The sequence below is a fragment of the Chelonia mydas genome, chromosome 2, assembly GCF_015237465.2.
Source record: "Chelonia mydas isolate rCheMyd1 chromosome 2, rCheMyd1.pri.v2, whole genome shotgun sequence".
Taxonomy (NCBI): Eukaryota; Metazoa; Chordata; order Testudines; family Cheloniidae; genus Chelonia; species Chelonia mydas.
In genome coordinates this window covers 207,270,495-207,295,912 of record NC_057850.1, presented here as the reverse complement: position 1 = coordinate 207,295,912, position 25,418 = coordinate 207,270,495, and the positions used below count along the sequence as shown (strand labels likewise).

The 25,418-nt window shown below is 38.7% G+C and overlaps 1 protein-coding gene across 8 annotated transcripts in view; it reads right to left on the bottom strand.

Moving 5' to 3' along the window:
• The window catches only part of CRPPA (CDP-L-ribitol pyrophosphorylase A), a 180,140-nt gene that overhangs the window by 75,353 nt on the left and 79,369 nt on the right, over positions 1–25,418 (bottom strand). For 5 of the 8 annotated variants that reach the window (XM_037890588.2, XM_037890589.2, XM_043541120.1 and 2 more), the window contains exons 5-7: positions 18,085–18,130; positions 5,712–5,809; positions 895–987 (exon numbers count right to left, since the gene is read on the bottom strand). In XM_037890588.2, the coding sequence (XP_037746516.1) occupies positions 895–987; positions 5,712–5,809; positions 18,085–18,130 (237 nt within the window). The remainder of the gene's footprint in view (positions 1–894; positions 988–5,711; positions 5,810–18,084; positions 18,131–25,418) is intronic. The other 3 variants (XM_037890592.2, XM_043541121.1, XM_043541122.1) reach the window with 1 other exon arrangement.

The window sequence follows — 25,418 nt, the reverse complement described above, 5'->3', positions numbered from 1 at the left end:
CCTGCTCCGCTCTCCCTGGGGCTTGGGGCTGTCTGCCCTGCAACCGGGGCCCACCTGCTGCCTCCAATGCCCGGGGTCCTCTGGCCGCCATTAGTGAAATTTTTCTGGCGAACCCCAGTTTGGGAATCACTGCATTACAGGGAGTCTCAGATTTACTCCTGATGTAATTCTGTGCTAGGGTGACCAGATGTCCCGATTTTATAGGGACAGTCCCGATTTTTGGGTCCTTTTCTTATATAGGCTCTTATTACCCCTCACCCCCTGTCCTGATTTTTCACACTTGCTGTCTAGTCGCCCTATTCTGCGCCCCTGTAGCAGCCTGCCTACATAGTAACATTGTTAATGTTCCTATTGTTAGTTAACTGTTCCCATTCTCAGTCAATTACCCCAGGAGCATAAAACCTGGACAAATCCATTATGCACTTCACCTAATGTCTGTGCTGGTACCTACTGGCTCTGACAAATCCAGTCTGAGTACTCTGTTGTTGAGATAGCACAACAAGAATCAAATAAGTACACTATCAACCCTATGATCCTTTACAGTTTATTTTTTCAACTGGTGATTTATAAGAACTCTTTATCCCTCCTATGCAATAACTCACTGGCTGGTTTTACAAGGTGCTTGTGATTGGAATGAGTGCAAGAATGCAGGGTAGGCCAGGCGCATAGTCCATAGTGTCTCAATGGTCTATGACTTGAAATATAAGGGAATTTCTGGGCCTATCATACACTAGAAAAACAAACCTCAGGAGTGAGATTCCTATGTAGCAATTACTATTGTTCAAAACACATTACCCACAAAAACTTATTGTGAGTTATTGATTTATTTAAAAAAAATCAATAAATATTTTAACTGTGAAGTGCATAATTAGCATGTTTGTCCATAATACTCACATTTATGCAAATAAAATTGTAGCATTGTCCTAAAAAGATGTTCTGTAGATGACTATCATTTTTACATAGAAACACTGATATACCTTTAACCTGCTGAAAAAGCAAACATATATAGTGTCACTATACAAACTCAGAATAGTATTACTACTCTCTCTTTTAAAGCCACCACCACTCAATGTCTGTGAGCATTTTACATGGCTTAAAATTCACAATTAACATTCTAAATATGCAACTCAAAAACTCCCTGCTGCTTAAAAGAGAGGGCAGAGCCAGATCGGCTGAGACAACTAAAAGCCAGGACACTGTATCAGTTGAAAAAACCTGGACAAATAGGTGTATCCTTCAAATCTTTATCACCCTGGCCAGATTCACATTTAAGTGCTATTGCTGGAAAGAGCAAGTCTAGAGATTTAGGCCTGCTACTGAGAATACCCTGCCTCCAGCCCCTGTAAGCTTCAACCCTGGAATGGCAAGTTCCATTGTTTCCAATAGATAGATGGAGCGCTGGAGAGGGAGAGGCTGTTTTTAGGGTCGAGAACTTTTAAGTTTCTATATACAGTGATTAACACTTTGAATTTCTCCTGAGGACCATTTTTTCAATTAATACTTTAAAAGAGTCTCTAATTGTATTATGGCTAATACATAATGATTTTTGCATAGTATCAGTTAAGAAGTGTTCTCATCCTAACAAAAATGACTCCAATACAATATCAACTTCAGGCTTGCTTTATGTTAAGATAAAGCTTCTAATTACAGATCAGAGGGGGAAATGTTTGCTAACATAAGACATTAATTTGGAATAAATAAAAGGCCAGCCAGAAATAGCTTCATGCTGCCTTTTGTTTTGCCTGGAAACTTACTCACAAACTTTAATGTCAGAAGAGACCGTCATCATCTAGTCTGACCTCCAGCACATTGCAGGCCACAAAACCTCACCCACCCACTCCTGTAATAGGCCCCTAACCTCTGGCTGAGTTGCTTAAGTCCTCAAATCATGGTTTAAAGACTTCAGGTTACAGAGACTCCACCATTTACACTAGTTTAAACCTGCAAGTGACCCATGTCCCATGCTGGGAAGGAATTTCCTCACAGACTGGCAGAGACCCTGGGGATTTTTCACCTTCCTGTTTGGAAAATGAGTTATAAAGTAGATCATTTTAAACAAGTTATACAGTTATCTTCCAATATTTTCCTTACATTTAAAGAAACAGTAATGTGCCAGTACAATAAACTCAAAAGAAGTTATTTTTTTTTAATATTGGATCACATCCCAATAGGATTTCTTCGTGGTATTCATTGTCAATTTGTTTGGTACACCGTATACTCTGGAGTGCTGATCAGCTGAATTCTCCATATATTTGCTGGGGAAGACAACACCTGATTCCAAAATGCTGTGCCCCAAGGAATGATAACATTTGAGTTGGTGTTTCAGTTTCTCATGCAATCCACCAATGCAGATCTGTCTATCTTTTCCTTACAATTTGCAGTATCTAGTATGTTTAGTGTAAAATTCTGAAAGCTGTAAGTCAGATTATTATCATTCTTTGTTTCCATTCTATGGCATTCCAGGCTTCTTGCCCAATCATCTACATACTCTTGGAGAAATACTGGGCATTCGCACTATAGGAGACACAATGTCAGAAATGATAAGCAAGTATCAATCCCACTTTAGTTCTGGTTTAACAAGTGAAAGAGGATACTTTTAAACAATGACTTGACAATTATTAGAGTGGGTCATAAAGGTCTCCAGAGTTTTAGCAGTCTGAATTTTCAGCTTTCTCATCATTTTTTTACATCTGCATTCTACAATTCTTTTTTCCTTCCCCTCACCCCCAACCCACAATTCATGACCAAGACAGCACTCACTCTTTGGGGCAGGCAGGAAAGATGAGACAAACTGAGCATCGAACCTTGGAGACTGAGAACATTACATTAGGAATCCCATAGGGTTCAGTTCTTGTGCAACTTTATTTAACATTTTTATTGATGATCTGGAAGAAATCATTACTGATAAAGTTTTCTATGACCCAAAGATTGGTTAGGTGTTAGATAAGAACAGGTCAGTTACAGACAATCTGAATACTGGTAAGCTGGGCGTGATCAAACAACATGTAGTTCAACATGGACAAATATAGGATCGTACATCTGTGAACAAATAATGCCGGCCAAGCACATGTGGTAGGGAACTGTATCCTGGAAAGCAGTTATTCTGAAAAGGATTTAGGGGTTAAAGTGGCTAAACAAGACAATATGAGCTCCCAGTGAGATACTTTTGCCAAAAGAGCTGTTGTGATACTTGAATGTATGAACGTGAACATCAAATAGCAGTAGGCAGGTTACATTACTGCTGTATATGTGGAAGAGAATGGGGCCTGTCCAATAAAGTCCTCTTCCTGCTGGACCCTGGGTTGCTCATGCGGAACCAGTGCCCTCCCGGGGGAATTCTGCCTGGAACCTTCTCACCAAGCCCAGACAACATGGTTTCCAGTCTTCTCAACGAGATCAAAACTTCCCTAAGTCTGTCCCTCACTCCCCATAAGTTCCTCAACCCAAAGTTCCTGGCTCTTACCTCAGAGCCTTTTTGATAACAGGATTTCCCACAGTCTCCCTTCTGTCCATTTTTTACTTCTGGGAGCAGTTCCTCATACCAGTAGCTCCAGCCTATGGCAGTTCCCCTCTTCATTTCCTGTTCCTCCTTTTATGAGGATCAGCCAGTTAAGCTGCAGGTCTTTTCCCAGGTGCAGCAGCCAGCTGCTGGCCTTTCACCTCAGTCGAAAGGTATCCCTTATACCTTCACAATAGGACACTAATGAAACTACTATTGAAATATCATGTCCAGTTTTGATGTCAACGCTTCAAAAAAAGGAATCTGAAAAATTGAGAGGGCTCCGAAAAGAGCCACAAGAATGATTTATAAACTTGAAAACATTCCTGAAAATGAGACTTAGGAGATCAATCTATTTAGCTTATCAAAAAGAAGGTTAAGAGGTTACTTGATTACAACCTAAACACTTACATAAAGAGAAATTATGTGATAGAAAAACATGTGTCAGCCTAGCAGACAAGAGCATAACAAGATCCAGTGGCTGGAAATTGAGGTTAGACTTTCAAAATAGAAAATCATGTTTTAACAGTAGATAATTAACCATCAGAACAAATTACCACAAGATGTGGTGGATTCTCCATCTTTGAAATCTTTATATCAAGACAGGATGCCTTTCTAAAAGATATGCTGCAGTAACCCACAAGTTACTGAACCATCCACAAAAGCAGGAATCTAAGTGTCATTGACCCTTAGGTTTCTAGTTCAGCAGCAAATAAGAAATGCAGCAGCCAAATGGAGCTGATTTTCAGTCTGTGTGCCAGTATTTTGAATAAAAATGTTTTTAAAAATTCTGAGGGATACGAGCTGGTGTTTTCAGTTAAGCTTTGATAACACTTGGTGAGTAAACAACATGCAGAAATAACACCTGATGAGTAGAGTATGCTTATGTAACTAAATGGATGGAGATAAGAAGTCTTGCCAAATCATTACTGGATTTAGGAGCAATTAGCTTTCAGTTATAGAAAATGGTCACAAACATGCCATTTTGATTCATAAGATGGAAATTTTAAACAACCTTGACATTTTGTAATATAAAATGAATTGTATAGAAAACACTATTTTTAGAGAAAACACATTTTTCCTACTTACCTTGCCACCTATGTTACGGTTTCAACTTTCTTTTATTTCCGTATTTATAAAAACACATTAATACCCATGCAGCAGGTATCCATAAAAAATGTTAAAATATTACAGTTGAACTTTATTAAATATATACATAATTAATACCATTCCAGAGGACTGTGATTAATGCACTGAAAGGCATTAGTGAACCTGGCCTACACCCCAAGTGAAATGAATGAAATAGTTTCAGTCTAGTCCCTTGTGGATATTTATTTAATCACAAAACTAGTACACAACTTAGTTATATTCATCACAATTGGCAATCTTTGGATAGGAGAGACCCGGGACTGAGGAACCAGCGGTGCATAATTTTCGAGCACAAAGAAGGAAACATCTTTAGTCTCCTTATAAATTTACTTGTTTTAATAAGGCAATGAATAAATTAACAATTCCAATGAATAGGAAAGGTTGTTGACCTAGTTCTTTTACAGTAATAGATATGTGAGTTGTGAAAAGTATCTTTCAATAACAACATTAATTTATTAGTCACGTATTTAATTATAAAGTTCTGGTTAAAAATCATTGTGAGAGGTGCTACTTTGCATGAGATGAGGTAAGTGTTGGAATTCTCTCAGAAAAGTTGTTGTTTGCATTTCCTTCAGTTCACTGATACAATTTTTGAGGTGTTTTTTTCTGTTGGTATTGGCTTTTGGAATCTCTCATCACAATCTGTCCTCTGGAGAGATGAATTAATTGAATAATCAGAGAAATCTATCTCACAATAGTGTAGCCAATGATTCTTTAGACTTTGCATGAAGAAGTAAGCACAAATACTTAGTGAATCCTAATATGTTTGCTCTTACGGACTAGAGTGGCAAAGCTGTCTCAAACAAATTGAGGATATATTTCTCAAGTGCTGAGAGCCAGTAACGCACTTTTCAAAGTTTTGGCAAGACACATGTATGAAACTGGACGCAGAATAGCTGATTAGTTTCCTTTTCCCATTTAAACTATTCTAGTGGCACAGAGGGCCTTGGATACTGTCTTTAACACAATGGTGAAATTTGGTCCATTTCCTTAAGAGTTGATGGCAACCAGAAACAGACTATTAGTAATATTACTAACACATATGCTATGTATTAGTACTTACTTTTACTTCGTTTTTCAGAGTTTCTTGAAGGAGAAAACCTAACTGCACAGCATCTTCTTTCATATCAGTGGTAACACAAACTTGTTGTGATAGAGTGTCTATGATCAAGAGAAAACAAGAACTGAATGTTTCATATAAAGACTATATCAAACAAAATTATTCATCTGCTGAACTCTACTTTCAACTTCTTCAGCTGTTGTTTTTCGATATAGCCTTTTCAACAGCTGAAAATCTCATTTTAAGAGGCCCTACTCCAAGGCAAGTCAGCACAATTAACATAAATCAGAAAATCAAATTAGCAGTTTATTCCCTATTTCCTATTTCTGCAGAATTTTGTAAAAATCTCACACACAGGGCCTGATCTAAAGCTCCCTGAAATCAATGGAAAGATTCCTAATTGACTTCAATGAGTTTTGGATGAACCCCACATACTAACATTTAATGACTATCAAGAGAGTATAATAATTTCCTGGTATACTGATTTCATACAAGCTTAATTCTTCCCCACCCCAACTTCCAACTGGACACTAAATACATTATTAGCAATGCTGCAAAAGGTATATTATCAAATGGGCAAGAAGCATATGGGACAGCCAGACAAACTAAGTCCTGAACCAAACAACCAGCTCCAGGTGAGTGTTTGCTCACATAGAGCTCTATTGAAATCAATGAGGTTTTGGGCACAGGGAGCAACCCACATGGAGCAAGTTGTAGATCAGGTCAAAGGTTGCAATCCATCTGATTATGAGACAACAGCCTCACAACTGGGAACTCATTACTACCACATTGGTCTAGATGAGAATAACAAATTTACTACTACTAATAAAAATAATGCAGTTAATGCCCCGTCAGTTCCATAATACCAACATTTCAAAGCAGGAACTCTGTCTCTAATTTTAAGATTCAACAAGATTTTTCCTGATGGGTTGTTTCTGTTGTTGTTATTTTTTAACAACATTTTTTAATCCAACTCTTATTTAATGCAGTTTTTATCCTTTTGATGCCCAATTAACATGCATACTGACATGTACAGTTTGTATTGTCTTCTGGGTGCCCATTCTACAAGCATCTAAAAAATAATAAATGTGCAGTATAATTATACTGAAAACAGATCTGTACCACACTTCAAGGACAAAAATCAACAAACCTAAAAAATTAAATTAGCATTGAGGGATTTAAAAGAAATTATACAAATATGACCTGAATGCTCATCAAAACAACATTGGATATAAAAATATATACTAGCCTCATGTGGAAAGGTTTTAAATATTTAAACACCAAATGATATATTTATTCAGATGTCTTTAACATTGTCTAAGAAAACTTACCCTCCTTCTCTATGGCATATGATCAAGCACTTCCGTATAAAGGGTAACAAATACAGAACAAAAAAAATTTAAAAACTGCTTATTGCTGGAGTTAGTGTTCTTGGAAAATGAATGAGATTTGTGATAATTTTCAAGCAGTTTTTTTATTAACATTAAAACTGAATTAATCGCCTATAAGCTCTAAAGAAGTGGTGGAAGGATGCTGCTATACATTACATTATTTACAATGCCACCAAAGCACAATTTGACAGTGAAGAGAATGGTGGTGAAGTTTTTTGGATTAGGCTACAAAGAAAGAAAAATAAATGAGAAACAAGAAGCATCTTCTTACAGACTACAAAGACCAGATGAAAGCGAGAATGAAAAATGTATGGCCCAATTCTCAGGCAATTGGAAACCATGGGATACCATCCTTATGGGAGAATTTATATTCCAATAGATTTGTTGGGCAGAAAGTGAAGCCAAACATGCATCAAAGCTGTCTTCTACCCAAAAAGGAAGAATTTTATGATATAAAAAGTGGGACCTGCGTGGACAGGAGAAGCATCCTGAATTTACTTCTTACCAGCAGAGAGGAACTTGTTGAGAATAGTAGAGAAGCTTGAAACCAGAAACCACAAATCACATCAATTTAGCACAGTACAAAAAATGAAGCAGTACAAGATATGCGTACATAATGGAGCAATTCAAGGGTAGTAGATTTCAAAAAATGAAGTGTTGAGGAACTAAGTATTTTAGTAAAGTCAGATTAGAGCAATTATGAAAATCAACATGTGGAATATGGCTGTGGAATCCTAAAAGGCAGCAGAACTAAGACACAACACACAATTTCTCTGAAAGAGGAGTCTGCAAACAAATAGCGTCCAATGTAACTTCGCAAGGGGCTGCTCAAAGATCTCAGTTTAAAAAGTCAACTCCTCACCCCTCAAAAATCTCCTATCCCCTGGACTTTAAGGGGTAAAGGGAGAAGAATACAAAATGGCAATTAAGATTTCTAGGTTAACCTTAAGAGAGAGGAGCAAAACATCTTAATGCTATCAAAAACAGTTAGAAGGAATAACAAGTCATTTTATTAAAAATAGCAGGTGAGGGAGTAATATTAAAGAGAAAGTCCATAAGTGAGGAGAGTAATAAAATTAATGATAATTCAAACACCAATGGGATATTGAAATCATTTTTAAAAGATGACTTCAAGAAGAAAAATAAAGAAAAGAAGTTTGGACAATTAGAATTTATAGAAACAGCTAAAAAAGAGGTACTGGATGGTTGGAAAACTTGATGATACACAAAGTCAATTGGTTTGATGATATGCATCTCTTCACATTAAGAAAATCTGCATACAAACTTATTGTACCACTAACGATGCCTCCTGACTGCCTCTCCTCTCCCCTCTCACCATGCCCTATCTTCCCCTTCAGCTGCCAGTTGGGCTGCTTTTCTTCCCTTTTCCTGATCACTGTTATATTGCCTCCCTCCACCTTTCTACTGCTTTGGCCTCCCCTTCCCTGTGCTCAGATGACACTCCTCCTTATCTCTCTGGAACACAACCCAGCCTCTCTCCCATCTACCCTTGACTTCCTCCGCTTTGTCCCTGAACATGGAGTAAAATGTAGCTGTGGTGGGATTAAACCTCCAAGTGCTGCTTCCTTTTTAACCTGTACTCCTATCACAAAGTCTCTGTCCATTCCATAACCACAGCTAAAGCTCTCCATGCTGTCAGAATATAATGGGCCAAATCCTGAGGTCCTTAAATCAGCGAAGTCAGGGAGTTTGTTAGACTAAAATTTAAAAAAAACAAACACTTTACTGGGGACTTGCTCTGGTATGTTTAACCCTTCTCTCCAACATAGTAAGACTCCTTTGTTTGAACCCTAAGGCAGCCCAGAGGTCACCCCAACCCATTTTCTGAATCTTGCCATGTCCCAGTTATATCATTGCCTAGTCTTGCCACATCCCAATTTTGTCAAGCTTCATGCAAGCAACTGCCCTGACAGTTTCGGACACAGGGTGTTTTCTTAGGCACTTGCCAATTAATCCAACTTGTTACCTGCATTGGACTGTCTTCTGCACCAGACTTAACACTTCACTGGGACATTCTTTTCTTTTCCACTCACAGTAACATGTACTAAAGTTAAGCGTCATGTCTTCCTCAATTTTGCCTTAGTATCATTTCTGTTTAGTAAGGCATTCTCACTTCAAATTAAAGATTTCTTATCACTGCTATTGAAAAAGATATAGCAATTTCCTGCAATATCCTTGGGAGACCTAACTGAATTAAATTTTTAAGTATCTTTGGGGTCCACTGTATTAAATGAATGGTCTATTATTGTCTGGATATAACAAAAGAAGGACAGCAGACACATGATATAGAATTTAATCAGGCCACAACTTTATTATATAGATGTCCGGGACTACCCAGCAGATAAAGTGTACAGTACAGGCAAATCCACGTTTATTCAAATCATTATCTGGGGCTTCCACCAGCCCCGCTTCATTTTCCATCCCGGTCCCCCCAGCCAACTTATGGCTTGGAACTTACCATCCACCCCCCTCATAGGAGGGTTAAGGTGGCTATGAGAATGGGGGGAGGGGTTGGCTCCCTGCCGTACCAATCATAGGAGTCCCCAACTTCCCTCCCCCATTCTGTTCCTTTATCTAGCACCTCCTTTTAAGTCCTTTACCAGGCCATTTATCTGGTCACTGGATGTCTTCCCTATGGAGAACCTGCACTGGACATCTGCCAGAAGGAGGTGCCAGCAATTTGCTTGGCAGCCTCCCCCCAACCCAGTCAGGTTCCCCGACATCTCCCAATGGCCTCTTGTATAGCAACCCCAATAGGTGAAGCCCCATTCTCCCGCAAGAACCCATTGTCCCTTGCACCATGCCAGCATCGTCAAGGGGCACCAGCCGCTGAGTTGTCCTCAACCAGGTACCACAACAACTGCCTTCTGCGGGGCAGTATAGGTAACCAGCACTCTGGATCCTTAAATTGAAAGAACTCATTAAAAAACAATGTGCTCAGCTGTGTGCCCGGAGCCAAGAATCTCCATGCCACCGACTACATCATATGCCAAGGTTCGACAGAGCTCAGATTCGTTGCTAGCTCCTGGTGCAAGCTCACAGAATCTGTCAAACTGGAAACGAGACAAGGCGTCTGCTATGCCATTATCCATGCCTGGCACATGCTTGGGAGAAAAACCGATGCTGAGGTGTAAACACTGTAGAACAAATGCCCTCACCGACTTTATAACCCTGTGCGATATGGAAATTTGCAATTGATAACCTGTACCACTGCCATGTTGTCACACCAGAAGCACACCCTTCTTAGCCAGCTCCGGTCCCCAAATAACCACCGCAATTAAAATGGGAAAAAATACCAAGGAAGTCATATCATGCACCACTCCGTTTTGTGTACAAATGGCAGGCTGTTTCTGGGCACACCACCTGCCTTGATAAAACACCCCAAAACCTGTACCCCCTGCAGCATCCGAATGGATTTTTAAACCCCCTTGTAATATCCATTCCTCCCTCCACAATGATACTCCATTGAAGTGACTTAAAAAAAAACGTTCCCACACCTTCAAATCCTCCTTCATCTCTCTAGTGACTCGTATGTTATGGTGTGGCCTGGCTACACCCGCTCTTGCCACTGCCATCCAGGCACAGCATGCACTCCCCGGGGCAACAACCCTGCAGGCAAAGTTCAGGTTCCCCAGAACAGATTGCAGGTCTCACAGTGTGAGTTTTTTGGCTCCTACTGCTCTCCTGAGCAATCCCAATAGCTCCCGAAGCTTATCCTGAGGGAGCCACGATATGCCCTCCCTGGTGTCCAGCTCGATCCCCACATAGGTCAATGTAGTCTGTTTTTTCTTCCACTAGGGGTACTCCCCAACTGTTTAGCCAGGACCTGAAATGTGTCCAATAGGTGAACACAGTCATTTGACCCAGTTCGTCCTGCAAACAAAAAATCATCCAAATAATGCACTGCTTGGCATGGTCCCACTGCCCGCACCACTGTCCAGTGCAACATTGTACTACATTTTTCAAATGCTGAACAGAATACCGCACAGCCCATGGGCATTGCCTTGTCACAATAAAATTGTCCCTCAAAAAAGACCAAATTCAGGGGGGAAATCCTCAAGTTTTCTGTAGGTAATTGTCAAATGGCCCAGCCACCCTGCCCTCCTTTAATTCCTGTGTAATCTTCTGTTCAACAATATGTTCCCTCCCAGTTACTGACTTAAATTTTTTTGACATCACATGAGTCCTACTCCTCACAAAGGGGATCCGAAATCCCACAGTAAACCCCTCCCACAAATATGCCCCATCTGCCTTGTTAGAGTAATCCCATAGGAGAACCCTTAATACCTCCAGCCTAACAAGCGTCGGTGCCAGTGTGCATTGCACTGCCCCCAGTTTGTCCCCCTACCCAGCTTGTATTCTGTGTCCCAGACCCTGCTCCAACCGAGCCAGACCTGCAGTTGGCCCTTGAGCCACTCCCAGTCCTGTTTCCTCCTTGTGATCATCCCTTAACGCTCTGGCAAGAACAGGCTGAATGGGTCCCAAAACATGCCTTACAAACGTGCCTGAATTTACAGGTGCTGCCAAAACAACCACAACCATTAAATGCCCAGCAAATATTATTATGTGACTCAGGCCCCTCCAGAGCTTGCTGTGGTATGAACAAGCCACTGTCTGTGTGAACTCCTTGGCGTCATCCACTCCAACCATAGTGTGTGATGAGGTATGTCCCACTGGATCCAGTTGGTGTTGCTGTCCTTAATCGAAACTGCTAATCCCTCCTTAAATGCGGTGCAGTCATTAATGTGGGCCTGGATTGTATGTAATCTCTTGATGGGGAATATGTGACATATGTGACACCTGGGGTTTCAAAGGACTATATTGAACAATGTGTCAGGCAACAATGGACTTTTGAAACAAAAACTATTGGGTTTTCCTGAGGAATATTTAGGGAGAGGTGAATGCAAATTCCTCACCTCTGGTTATGCAAAAACTCAGTCTTTTGAAGCTACATCCTGAGGAGTGGGGCTGTGTCTGCTGATCACCTATTAAAAGGGGCCCAGCTCAAAGGCCCAAGCTGTATAAAGGAAAGACTGAACTATTCCTGGTTGTTCTGATTCTGAGACAGTTATGAACTTGTAACCACAGGAAAAAACGACTTATGCATTTTGAAAGACTGACACCTACTGTTTTTAATATGTTTTCTCTATAATATTTTCACCTTAAGAATAAATGTGCTTGCTTATAAGTAGCTGTGTGGTAACTTATAACTGCAGGCAATATACTGGACATAGCCTCTGGAGAGAAAGCTAAATGCAGATGATGGCCTTTTAGGCAGTCTGGCTTGCTGGAGATATCGCAATGTGGGTAGGAAAAACCCCAGTCAGGAGGGAGAGAGACACGGGTCTCCGCCCAAGAGAGGTAATGTCTGGGAGACAAAAGCCTAAAAGTGCATGCCCTTGGTGGACCATAGGGAAACAAGACAGGTGCAGTTTCCCTAAACTGTGAAAGCTACAAAGTACAGTACAAAGGTATCATTATAAATGCAAAGAAAACAAATTTGCAGCACTATGATTCACCTGTCTACAATGTATTAGGGATGGAACTGAATAAAATAGTAAAAAAAATTGTATACAAATGTATGATTCACTCAAAATAAAGGGTAGTTCCACTCTCACATTCTTCTAACAGTAACTGTAAGTAAAATAAGAATTCACAGAAATACACCTGCATTTATACAGGAGTGTTTAAACATATCAAGAATGAGAATTTCCCCTTCCCTGCAAAGACGAATTAACAGCGACTTTTCTTTGTATTACCCAAATACTGAGAAATCTGAGCTGCAAACTTCCAGTTTCACTGCCATAGTCATATCAACATTACGAGAATTCATAGTTCATGCTGGAACAGTATGTAATGCAGCATATTAGGCATTTAAGATCATTCAGTGTTCAATTAACTTCAGGGCAAATAGAAATTGATACAGATTTATTTTTAAAACTTGCTGTGAAAATATATGAAATCTGTTTTCACTAAAAAATGATGCTTTCAGAAACTTGAAAGAACATCTTTTGAAGTGTTTAGGAAAGTGTGAAAAAATTATGGAAATTATAGCCTGCAGACTGAGGTATCTGAAGTCTGAAAAATTAAAAAGGAGGGAAAAATTAAATAATCTACAAAGTCAAGAAATCTACAAAAGCAAAAAAATCTAGGTTAAAACTGAGACTTCGTTCTTAACCGGACCGCTTTGTGCTGAGGTACTGTAATCCATAGAATGCTTCAGATCAGATTATTCAGTGACATCTCTCATCGCCTCCTCTCTAGAATTATACCCAATCTTTTAAATTAAATGTGTGTGTGTGTATATATATATTATATTATGTACACACACACACCAACCCACGGCATGCTATCATTTGAGCAATGCCTAAGTCAAGCATAAAGGTAAAGTTGGTAAAAAAACTAGTCAGATTCTTGCAAATCTACAAACAAACAAAAAAAATCTATAAAGTTTTTTTTTGGCTTCATTACCTGAATGGAGATTAATACCTTATCAAGGTCCTAGAAAATTAATTGCAAACAGCAGTCGTCAGCTTTTAAGCATAACATTTTTTTAATTACACACAGACACACACAGACACACACACACACTTTCTTTTGTAAAATATTTGCATGACATGGCCCCCTCAAGCCATCACTGAAATGCTTGTCCTTTATAAGCACCTGTTTAGTTTAGTTGACCTCTGTTCTACCTCAATTCTTCAGTGAATTCAACAGAATGTCCATGCTGTGGCTGCCACATGTCAAGCTAATTTCTTATGGTTCTACTGTCCCTTATCACAGAAAAGCACACAAGAGTTGATAAACTACTCTGGAAACTTGATATGGTTCATCCTGCAGAACTTTCAAGGTATCACTTTCTCACGGAAGAAGGGTTTCTATCTGTGCAGACGTGGCGGGTGAGGGGGTGGGGATTGACCGCCATTAGGTGTCCAGTCTGTGGGTATAAACTTTCTTCAAAGCTCCATAGTTCTTCATAGAACACAACAAATCTAACCAAACCTATGATTGCCCACTGAACAAACACATAACTCTATGAACACAAAAACAACTATCGAACTCAACACTGTGCATACTATCATTAGCATATAAAGAAGGGAGGGAGCAATATTTGTGGTGGCAGAGAAGGAAGAGTTTACTTCCATTCAGCACTGATTATTATGGGCACCCATTGCCACATAGTGGAAACATGCCATTGGTTAGGGTCTGGCCTGCATTCCTAGCCCTGACTGAAAATCCTGTATCATCTACATATGCCCTTTGATAAACATGGAACTCACAGAAGTGTTTTTCAGAACCTTTCACATGTGCTCTCCATATAATATGGAATATAATTCCTGATTTCCATAAACTGAGGCTGAAAGTCTGTCACTACATTTGTACATGCCTCCAAAATTGGGATTTGTCCCCACACATGGATAAGCAGGTGTCTATCCAGCCAACTATGCATGCAGAATGCCCAGTCTGCATGTGCACATTGATAATCACGCATGTTAAAGTAGTTACAGAAGCAGGGCTCTGCTCATTAAAAAAGTTCAGGCTCTAAATTACAAAATTCTTGTTGATAAGCTACTTTTAAAGTTTACATGTTTGAACTCGAGTTCAAAGATACTTATCCTAGGGGCAGTAGTCCTAATAGAGATTTTTTAGGATATTTTGTATTATCCAGATCTCATTTCCAAATGAGTCAGCCTGACTACAAGACGAGGTTTCCTTACTTATAGGCTATTAAAAAATAGACATGTGCCACCTTGTCTGCATACTCTGCAAGTTCATACCTGCTGAACTAAAGAAAAGCATTGTTACTGTTTATAAAATGAATGGTGCTGGGGTTTTGTGACTTAAGGAAGTGAGAAAATAAATAAGTATGTTTTAAGAAAACAGTTTCAGAAGATAGTGACTCATGAAGCTATTTATATATTGCACTGCACTGAAAATGAAAGTTATATTTGTGTTGTCCTTACCTACATCAGAGTTCAGTTTAGTGGGCTGGAATTTGTCTATCATCAGGTCTCATTTAGCCAGCAGCTGAAAACCTAGTTCTGCTCTTCTGAAGCATTTGGGGACTTGTTAGCTTTTCTTGCATAGGTAGAATTACATTTGTAACGTGGATGACTAAGGAATAAGTCACCTAATTACTGTCAGATGATGAATTGTGACTTCTTTCACACACTATTCTACAGCCAAGTACTTATCTTTACAACAATTTTTCTTTTATTATATTAAATTACAATTAGGCAATTAATCAAAGAAAAATGATAGAAATGCAAGAGTATCCTGTAATAAATAAAATAGCAAAATAAGTCATTGTTCAGAAAGTCCATGAGACCATCACTGGAAAAAGGTAGTAAAAAGAAAACTATTCCTTAGCCAAGCTGTGCACAGCCATAACTATAAATTTGACATTTTGGCTCATAAAGAATAAACTCTTTAAAGATTTGTTTATCCAAGATCATAACTCAAAGCAAAAAGATACCATCTGTAGTCAGAAAGTGAAGACTTCTCCAAATTATTCTCATCAGAACGCACATAATTTAACTTAAATGGATTAAATGCCGTAACTTAAATGGATTTCCTTACTGCCTGAGTTAAAAGAAAAGCATTAGTATTGCTTAAAGGTCAAGGATGTCGTCTGTGACAGACAACGTGCACTACAGAACTTTTAGTGTGTACGTAAATGATGGCCTGTTTTGAACAGGGGCCTAATGGAGTAAGGAGGCACCAACTACCTGTAGCTTGAGTAGCAGCAGGAAAGGGGAAACAGGCTCTGAAGAGCCACTACACCATAAGAGGCTCCCGTCCCTGATGTGCATGACAGCAAAGCTGCACCAGTGTGTCAGGTGGTGTGCGCTGCACTGAATCTGGATCAGGTGTAGTTTGCTCCCTCCCAGAAGAGCCACAGAAAATGGAGAAACCACAGAAAATCATAGTCTCCTTCTGGGTTGCTCAACAGTGTGCTGCCTCTTACTCTGGGCTTATGGTAAAGCCATGATTTAGCACAAAATTATTAAATATTCTTTACCCACAAATCACAAAACATCACAAAAGTCGCTGAAAGAAAATTAATGCTATCTTTTATAATTCAATAGGGTTATACTTTTAACTGTATTCAAAAAAACTTTGAAACTTTGGTAGCTCCTGAAAACCCTCACTCAAACTAGTAGCTCTTAGTCATAAAAGTAGCCCCATTGATGCAGTACAACATGAGGGCCCTACATGTGCAATGCAAAAAATAAAGCATAGGTCACTTTAAAATTATGTTAAAGGCAGTAAAAATGAAGGCAGTAAAAATGAAGAAATAATTTAAGGTAATAGTTATTGGATAAATTGCCATTTACGTTTGTGATAGATGGGATAGTTAAGGGTGAAATGGTGCAGGAGGAGTGGAAAATGAGAAAAACATATATAGAGACGTGGGTATGGGTGGGTTTTTAAAACTAAATATTGATCCTTTAGCCAAGATATGGTCAGCCTATTAAATTAAGTACGGTTTTGGACTGTTTGTATTGTTTATGTAAATCTAGTTCAGCTAAGTTACTCTTGGCATGTCTAACCACTTAAATAATTTATGTCAGTTTGAGCACGCAGATCAGCCTTGGGTGGGCTCAACAAGTCTGAGTGACAAAATAAAATGGTGCTTTGTTAAGTGGACATTTATAAATTCAGTACCAAAACAAAACATGTTAAGGTAAAAATCACAAGCCCCATACTATACACACTCTATTGATTTTAATGTGAATTCCTCTCGTGGAGGGCTTGGATTTGTCTGTGGCTAGCTTCTCAGCTGGCATAAATTGGCATAGCTCCATTCACATCAATGAAACTCTGCCACCTTATGCCAGCTGAAGATGTGATCACTGATTATATAATCCTTAACTACTATTCTGTTACCAGTTTATTGCCCCAGTTTAACTTTGATCCCCCAAACACATATGTTCTTAACTGCAAGCATATGAGAACTCCTGCTACAGTCAGTGAGCATACTCATGTACTTAAAGTTAAGCACATGCACAAGGGCTTGTGGGATTTGGACCTATATTATTCAAACTGAAAAAAAAAATCTAATTACTTTTCAGTATTATATCGTCTGGTTAATTTTTGCATTTCTGTTAGCATAGAAACCTCATTTTTATTACTTTCTATCTCTGAATTTATGGTATAAGCATAAACATAATACCTAGCCAAATACAGGAATTAAGAGGAGTATTGTTATCAAGTTATATTATCTGATCTTCTTCCTGATTTTACCAGTTCACAAATTCCAGTTAATTTCACGTTAGAGTTCTCATGCACTAATACAGTGCAGCAGTATTTTACCCATAAACCAAACATTGTTATTTGTTTTTCAAAAACAAACTTTTAAACAAAATTTGTGGAACCATTCCTAATGGACTTAGATTTTTCAAATTCTTGTTTTTACAAAATCTGAGTTTCACATTAAATGTTACCTGTCAGTTTCTCTTTAAATATTAGTGGCAAGAAAGAGGGGAAAAAATACAGTAATCGTAGAAGAGTCAAGCAGGGCAATTTGTACTACGAATAATGTTTTGGAATAAGTCTGTACAGTATAAAGCACTAAATATACAAAAATATGTGCCAAAATTGCATAAATTTTAAACTGACCTTTGTGTGTACTCAATATAGAAAGGTTATAAATTAACTGTCTTGTTAGTATAATAAATAGCCATATCTTTTTACAACATTTTCACCTCTAAAGTCACAAATATTCCACATTTTCTTTATAGTCTAAATATTCTTTAATCTTTACACATGAGTAAAATATATACAAACATTACAACTATATAAATAATAAATAACATAAAGTTGGTATTTTTAAAAGAACTAACCAAAGCAGTTGTATGGTTATTGTTTCTTCTGGTGATAAATTTAAAACAGTGTCAAACTAAATTCTGGGTTTGATTTGAGAATTATACGAACTGATGGTCACAAAGACAAACACATACCCTTAATAACTGATTCAGCAGCATACAGATCCCGCTTGTAGGTCACCTAAAGGACAGATAAACCTCATTAGATTTAACAGAGCAGGAAGGAATGTAAAACCAATAAAATAGTGCCTTGGAGGCAATTCTTTACATTTGAAATACCACAAACAAATGATATAGTCAATTTCTTAATTATAGTAAATACTACTGGCAAATGTGAGAACATAAGTTACAAAAATCACGAGAGATGCTACAGAATCACAATTTGTTGTTAAATATTTAGATCTGTTTCGAGATAATTTAAAACTATCACGTTTTGTAACTCTTTAGGGAGCCTTAACAAGATTGTTATCCTCTAGATCAGGGGTCAGTAACCTTTCAGAAGTGATGTGCCAAGTCTTCATTTATTCACTCTAATTTAAGATTTTGCATGCCAGTAATACATTTTAATGTTTTTAAAAGGTCTCTTTCTATAAGTCTATAATATATAACTAAACTATTGTTGTATGTAAAGTAAATAAGGTTTTTAAAATGTTAAGAAGCTTCATTTAAAATTAAATTAAAGTGCAGAGCCCCCTGGACCGGTGGCCAGGAGCCGGGCAGTATGAGTGCCACTGAAAATCAGCACGCGTGCCATAGGTTGCCTACCCCTCCTCCAGATATTTCACTATGATTTCATACTGGGATTTTCATAATCTAGACTAGGTGGTAGTACTGCTGAAAAGGACCAGGGAGTTATAGTGGATCACAAGCTGAATATGAGTCAACAATATGATGCAGCTGTGAAAAAAATAATATAATTCTGGGGTATATATTAACAAGTAGTGTCGTATGTAAGTTATGGGAGGTTATTGTCCTGCTCTACTAGGCACTGGTGAGACCTCAGCTGCAGTACTGTGTCCAATTATGGGCCCCACACTTTAGGAAAGATGTAGACAAATTGGAGAGAGTCCAGAGGACAGAAACAAAGATGATAAAAGGTTTAGAAAACCTGACCTGGAATGACTGGAAGAAAGCTAATGTAACGCCAATATTTAAAAAGGGCTTGTAGCAGGGTGCTGGTGCAAAAGCACCTAATTAGCCTCTGTCCAGTCAGCTCCAATCAGGGGAAACAGATTGGGGCTGATGGAAAAGGCCTGATGCTGGCCTGAGGATTGGCAACACCTGCTGGCCTGACAAACCAAGGGCTATAAAGGCTGGGAGGGAGCCAGACGCCAGGGGGGAAAGCCAGAGAGAAGTCAGTCAGGGAGGGAACTGGAGGCCTCCTAGCTGAAGGCTGACTCTGCCTGTAAAGGATGTGACTAATCCTGCAGGGCTTGCATATAGATAGATGCTGGTGGTGGGAGAACCTTATGTAAATAAAGACGCAGGTACTGCACAACCCTGAAGCCTATCTGAGCCTTATTGGGGCAGCAAGCGGGTCCCAGGAAGAGGGGTGGGTCATGGATCCTGTTACAGGGCTCTAGAGGTGATCCTGGCAATTACAGACCGGTAAGTCTAATGTCCGTGCCGGGCAAATTAGTTGAAACCATAGTAAAGAATAAAATTGTCAGACACATAGAAGAACATAAATTGTTGGGCAAAAGTCAATATGGTTTCTGTAAAGGGAAATCATGTCTTACTAATCTATTAGAGTTCTTTGAAGGGGGTCAACAAACATGTGGACAAGGGGGATCCAGTGGACATAGTGTAGGATTTCCAGAAAGCCTTTGACAAGGTCCCTCACCAAAGGCTCTTATGTAAATTAAGTTGTCATGGGATAAGAGGGAAGATCCTTTCATGGATTGAAAACTGGTTAAAAGACAGGGAACAAAGGTTAGGAATAAATGGTAAATTTTCAGAATGGAGAGGGGTAACTAGTGGTGTTCCCCAAGGGTCAGTCCTAGGACAAATCTTATTCATAAATGATCTGGAGAAAGGGGTAAACAGTGAGGTGGCAAAGTTTGCAGATGATACTAAACTGCTCAAGATAGTTAAGACCAAAGCTTTGTGAATGATTCTCACTCCAAAAATAAGTATGTTACAAACTTGAAAATAAAATTAATACATAACGCATTCATAGAACAAAGGTAGCAAAAAGGTAGTGCTCACACTTAAAAGTGTTGCCAAGATATAGAGAACATAGGCAATCATGATATAGAGAACAGTTAGGTGAAACGACCTGAAGTAATTAAAAGGAACAGTAATATGCATATAAAAATCACCTTTTCTGTGATTGCATCAGGTTAAGCCATACTTAATAGGCTGCAGATAGCATTCCAAATAATTAAAGGGTGGTGGCAAGATGGCAGAACTGCTTTGAGGCAACATCAGATAAGGAATCTTCCTAAGACAGGGCTTTTAGATTCAGTCACCCTGATCTCAAAAGGTGGGATGGAAGAGATGGCTTACTAATGGACCTCTCTCTGTTAGTAGCATCTGTTTAGTGTAGCAGCCTTTGGGTGAGTACCTTGAGATTGGCCCACACTATTACAAATGCCTTGGAAAGAATTCAATGAATGGAAAAAGGACAATTTCTATCAGACAGAATCCAAAGGTAGATACTGAAGATTATGGGCAAAAGAAAGGTGTTCTGAAGGACTATCAGTTGATGGATTGTGGCTTACTAAGGACCTAGAAACCTCCACAAAAAATATATGCAGTCAAGAGAGAGAGACTGCCTCAGCATTTTTAATTACTTTAAAAACTGTTTCCCATCATATAAGAGATAATGGGCTGAAGATATTCTATTCCAGATTCTCTGAAATTTCAAGAAACCTTTGAAGCATCATTACTGTGTCAGTTCTTCTTCATTACAGTGGAAGTTCTTTTCCTCCGTTGGAAGTAAGAAGACTGATGTTGATCTCTCTGGAGACAGATCAGTTCTTGGCATGTGTAGCATAACTCATCAAAGCACCAAAAAGCTTCACAGAAAAGCCAGTAACCATAATACATTATACATTCACTGTGTGTAACAGGCTAATGTAGAGCTTAATATATAGCTGAGGGGGTGACAATTCTGCAAGATGATGAGCACAATGCAGATTTGAGCCTGAAGACTTCAACTCCCCTGCTAGAGGCATTAGTGATATCTGACAATGTTATAAAGAGGACTGAATGAACATTCAGGGCCATATTCTGTCACTCTTACAGTGAGTAGTAGTACCTTACTTTACAAGTAATCCCACTGAAACCAGGAGTGTTGACTCAAGGAATAAGGTACTTTTCAATATGAGAAAGCATAGCAGAATCTGTTCTTTAGGGAGGATGAATAAGAAAATAGATGGTAGAGTTTTTGTGCTTCTGAAAATATATTCTCCCAAAAAATTATTTTAATATTTTTGGTTTTATGCAGCCAATGCATAAGGAATGTCTTAAATTTTGCTCTAAAAATGATAGCGTTGTACAAGTAGTGCTGAAGGTTCAATAAATCACCTCTTCATCTAAGACTTACTACTGTCTTATTAGACATAACGTTGGGGGGAAATTTACTGTGCAAGATGGATGATGTGTTTTGAACTGGCTCCAGACCTAGCAATGTACTTATGAATCCTAAAATAATAGACTGCTGAAAAATTTCATGATACAAAAATACAATAGCTACTCTGAGAGAAGAAAAGTCTTGAGGAATAATGCTTCACAAACCCCAAACCAACAATAATATCTTTAAGCTGCAGGGGCACAGTCTTGGGCATCTGAATCCACACCAACCTTGACAATAGCGAAGGATCTACAATCATCATCAGACATGGTAAACAGTGGATTTCACAATAAAATAAGTCTCCGAAGAGACCTCAATCAAGAAGTTTCAGATCTTACTGAATGCAATGCAAGGCATGCTTGATACACCCTCCACTAAAACCCACATATCAGAGCAGGAGAATAATAACTGAGGTGCTAAAAGAAAATGGGGGAACTTAAACAAAAGGATACAGAATGATCAAAAAAATTATTACCAAAGTAATAATTATGTTTTCTATGAAGACGGTTTCGGTGGAAATCATAAGATGACAACATAAGACTCATTGGAGTATCAACAGACAACAAAGTATCACTATTAAGTTTGTAGAGTGGTTTCTAACAAGTCAATCAACTTGGATGTTAAAAGGTCCCTATAAAGTACACAGGACGCAAGTTGGTGACTCAGAAGAACAGGTACACCATGCCATCACCTCTTTTAAGATGTCATCTTGTTCTCCAGATTCTCAGATTTCATTTAAAAAAACCTAAATCTTTAATCTTTACGGTTGCAAGGAAACCTCCAAAAAGCAACCCATGTGCAGGATGGATAAAAATCAATTATTTAAAAAAAAATTTTTTTTAATCTTTTTTTTGATAAAAAGCTTTTTGAGGAGAAAACCTTATCTACAAATAGTTTTAATTAAGATACATTATAGCTCAGATATCGCATCATGGAATAGGGATTATAAATTCTAATTCTATTGTATAAGACAATATATTCATGTAATGTTTAAGAAAAGTTTTGTAAATGAGTTCCAATAGTTCATGGATTAGGGACCCAATCTTATGGGGTTTCAGGGGCTTCTGTATAGATTATTCAGGTTAATCATTCTATCTACCCAATGGGACTCAGTGCCCAGTCTAGAAGATACCATCAGAGACCACCATCATTAGTTTTGCAGTTCTCAAACTGTGGATTTGTGTCTCCAGAGAATCATAGAATATCAGGGTTGGAAGGGACCTCAGGAGCTCATCTAGTCCAACTCCCTGCTCAAAGCAGGACCAATCCCCAACTAAATCATCCCAGCCAACGCTTTGTCAAGCCTGACATTAAAAATGTCAAAGGAAGGAGATTCCACCACCTCCCTAAGTAACGCAAAGAGGTATCACCTCCCAGAGATAACCATCATTGTGCTGCACTTGGTGCATTGCCAGAGGTGGAGAGGCAAAAGTAGCTTCACACCACCTTTGTGGTTCCATTATCTTAAGACCAGTGAGGGAGAGAAAGCAGGGTTCTGTTGTTAGGAAGCAAGCCTAGTACTTTGGAAATCTGTGTTCAAGAGTGCAAAAAAACCCACCAAACAAACCCCTAACCAGAGAGCAGAGTGATATGCAGGAGCAACGAAGGGAGGAAAAGAGCTTTAGTTTGCTACAAAGGAATACTACTGAAAAGACCTGAAGAGCAGCATCTGGACATGACTGGACTGGTGAGTGAGAGATACTCTTTACAACTACATTTTTGATAGACTGAAGAGGGAGTGAAGAAAGAGTCAGGAGGTCACAGAGAGATTGCTGTAGATGATCAGGACACAGGGGAGGGTTTTGGTGGTGGAAACAAAAAAGAACAGATGCATTTGAGGGCACTTCAGAAAAAAATATCAGCACATTTTCAGGTACAGAACTGATGTAGGGAAAGAAGGCAAGAGTAAAGTAAAAAGAAAAAATTTGGCCTACAAGCCTTAGGGTCGGAGGGGATGGCAAGTTGCCTATTTTATTAAAGAGAAGAGGAAAGATGAGGACTTCGAGTTTTAGTAATTTTGAGTTTGAGTTGGCAACTGACTTCCAGGAAGAGATGTTGAACAGACAGTCAGAGACACTCTGAAAGGGTAAAGGTCAGGCTGGAAAGGTAGATATGAAAGTCTCAACATAAAGACAGCAAAGAAAGCCGATGCACCTACTGAAGTCAACCAGGAATAAAATGTAGAGGAAGAGGACACAGCACTAAGGGACTCCTACAGAAAGAGGGAGAAGACAAGATACATTCAAAGGGAAAAGAACCAAGCGAGCACAGTCTCTGAATCCAGTAGAAGAGGAAATTTCTGAAAAGAGGAAGTAATTGACAGTGCTGAAGATGGTGGACAGATTCAGAAGTATGAGAATACCAAAGAGATCTCAAGACTTACCTAGAAAGAGGGCATTCCTATTTCTAGCAAGAAAATCTATTTTCAGTGCTCTTTGGTGTCAAGATATGACCATCAATTCCACAGACTCTGTAGCAATGTGTTCCTCATACTCTCATTCCTAACATGCTTACACTCTTCTTCCTCAACCCAGGTTAGTCTGTTTTTCTGTTGTAACAACCCCAACAGCCCTCTTTGTCTCCTGGAATTGCTTCTGTCAATGCATTCTTCCCGTAAGACTGTTCCCCAAGCAAAGACCATACTCTGTCTTTTCTCCTTTACAGTCTCTTCCTTTGTTTCCCAACAGTCCTGATGTGGTTTCTGTTCATTAGCTGTGGGGGCCTCTCTGCATTTGAATGTCCTCCATCCTCATTATGGCTAATGGTTCATTGTGGTTTTGCATCTATGGCTTTCTAAGACCTTCCTGGCTCCATTTTTACCAAGACTCTTCTCTGTTTGTTAGTACTGTTCTCATTTTTATCTTATTGTACATCAGTGCCATACACATTTTCTGCCTGCCACCTTACCCCATCTCTGTACTCCTTTAGGTGCATTCTACTCCTTTCAGGGGCGGAGAAAATTGAGCTGAATATCACTAATGAACATCTCTATTTTTTATGAGTCAGTAGAGCAACCTCACTTCAACACAGCACCTCTGTTGAGTTTCCCTTCACTTGAGGGCACACTGGTTTCTCAGAAGAGGAGCTGGCTCAGTTTGCAGCATATCTAGTGCCATCAGCAGAAGCCTAGGAGGCTCCTACAAAGCCAGAAATTGGTCAGGGGTTCTCAATACATAAATTAATTAATTAAAAAATCAGGAGACCTTTGGGCTTCAAAGTTTCTGGGTCATTGTAGGGTGGACCATAAATAAGAATTGTTTTGGAAAAAATCACCATAAAAAGCTTACTGTAAAGACAGGCTCTGATTGTGAAATCTACTAGAAATTGTAAAATGAAGCCAGATATTAGTACTGACATTTAAAGCAGGGTAGGTAAAAATCAATGATTTAAATAAATAAATAAAATGGATTTTTTTTTTTTAATAAAATGAGTTTTGAGGATAATGTATCTAAAGATAGATACATTATAGCTCAAAGATATCTCATAATGGAATAGGGATTATAAATTCTAATTCTATAGTATGAGACAATATATTCATGTAATGTTTTTAAGAAAAGTTTTGTCAATGAGTTCATGGATTAGGGACCCAATCTTATGGGATTCCAGGGGCTTCTGTATACATTATTTAGGTTAATCTTTCTATCTACCCAATGGGACTCAGTGCTCAGTCTATAAGATACCATCAGAGATGAGTAGTTTTGCAGTTCTCAAACTGTGGATTTGTGTCTCCAGAGATAACATGCTTGTTAAGAGCAAAAGTGTTTTAAAATAAATAATTAAATGAATAGAGGTGAGAAATAACAGACCTCAACCCTATTGTTCCTCTGCAAATTTGTGTACACAAAGTCAATCCCTTACCTCTCTCTAAAAGTGCAAAGCTTCAAAAAAGTTC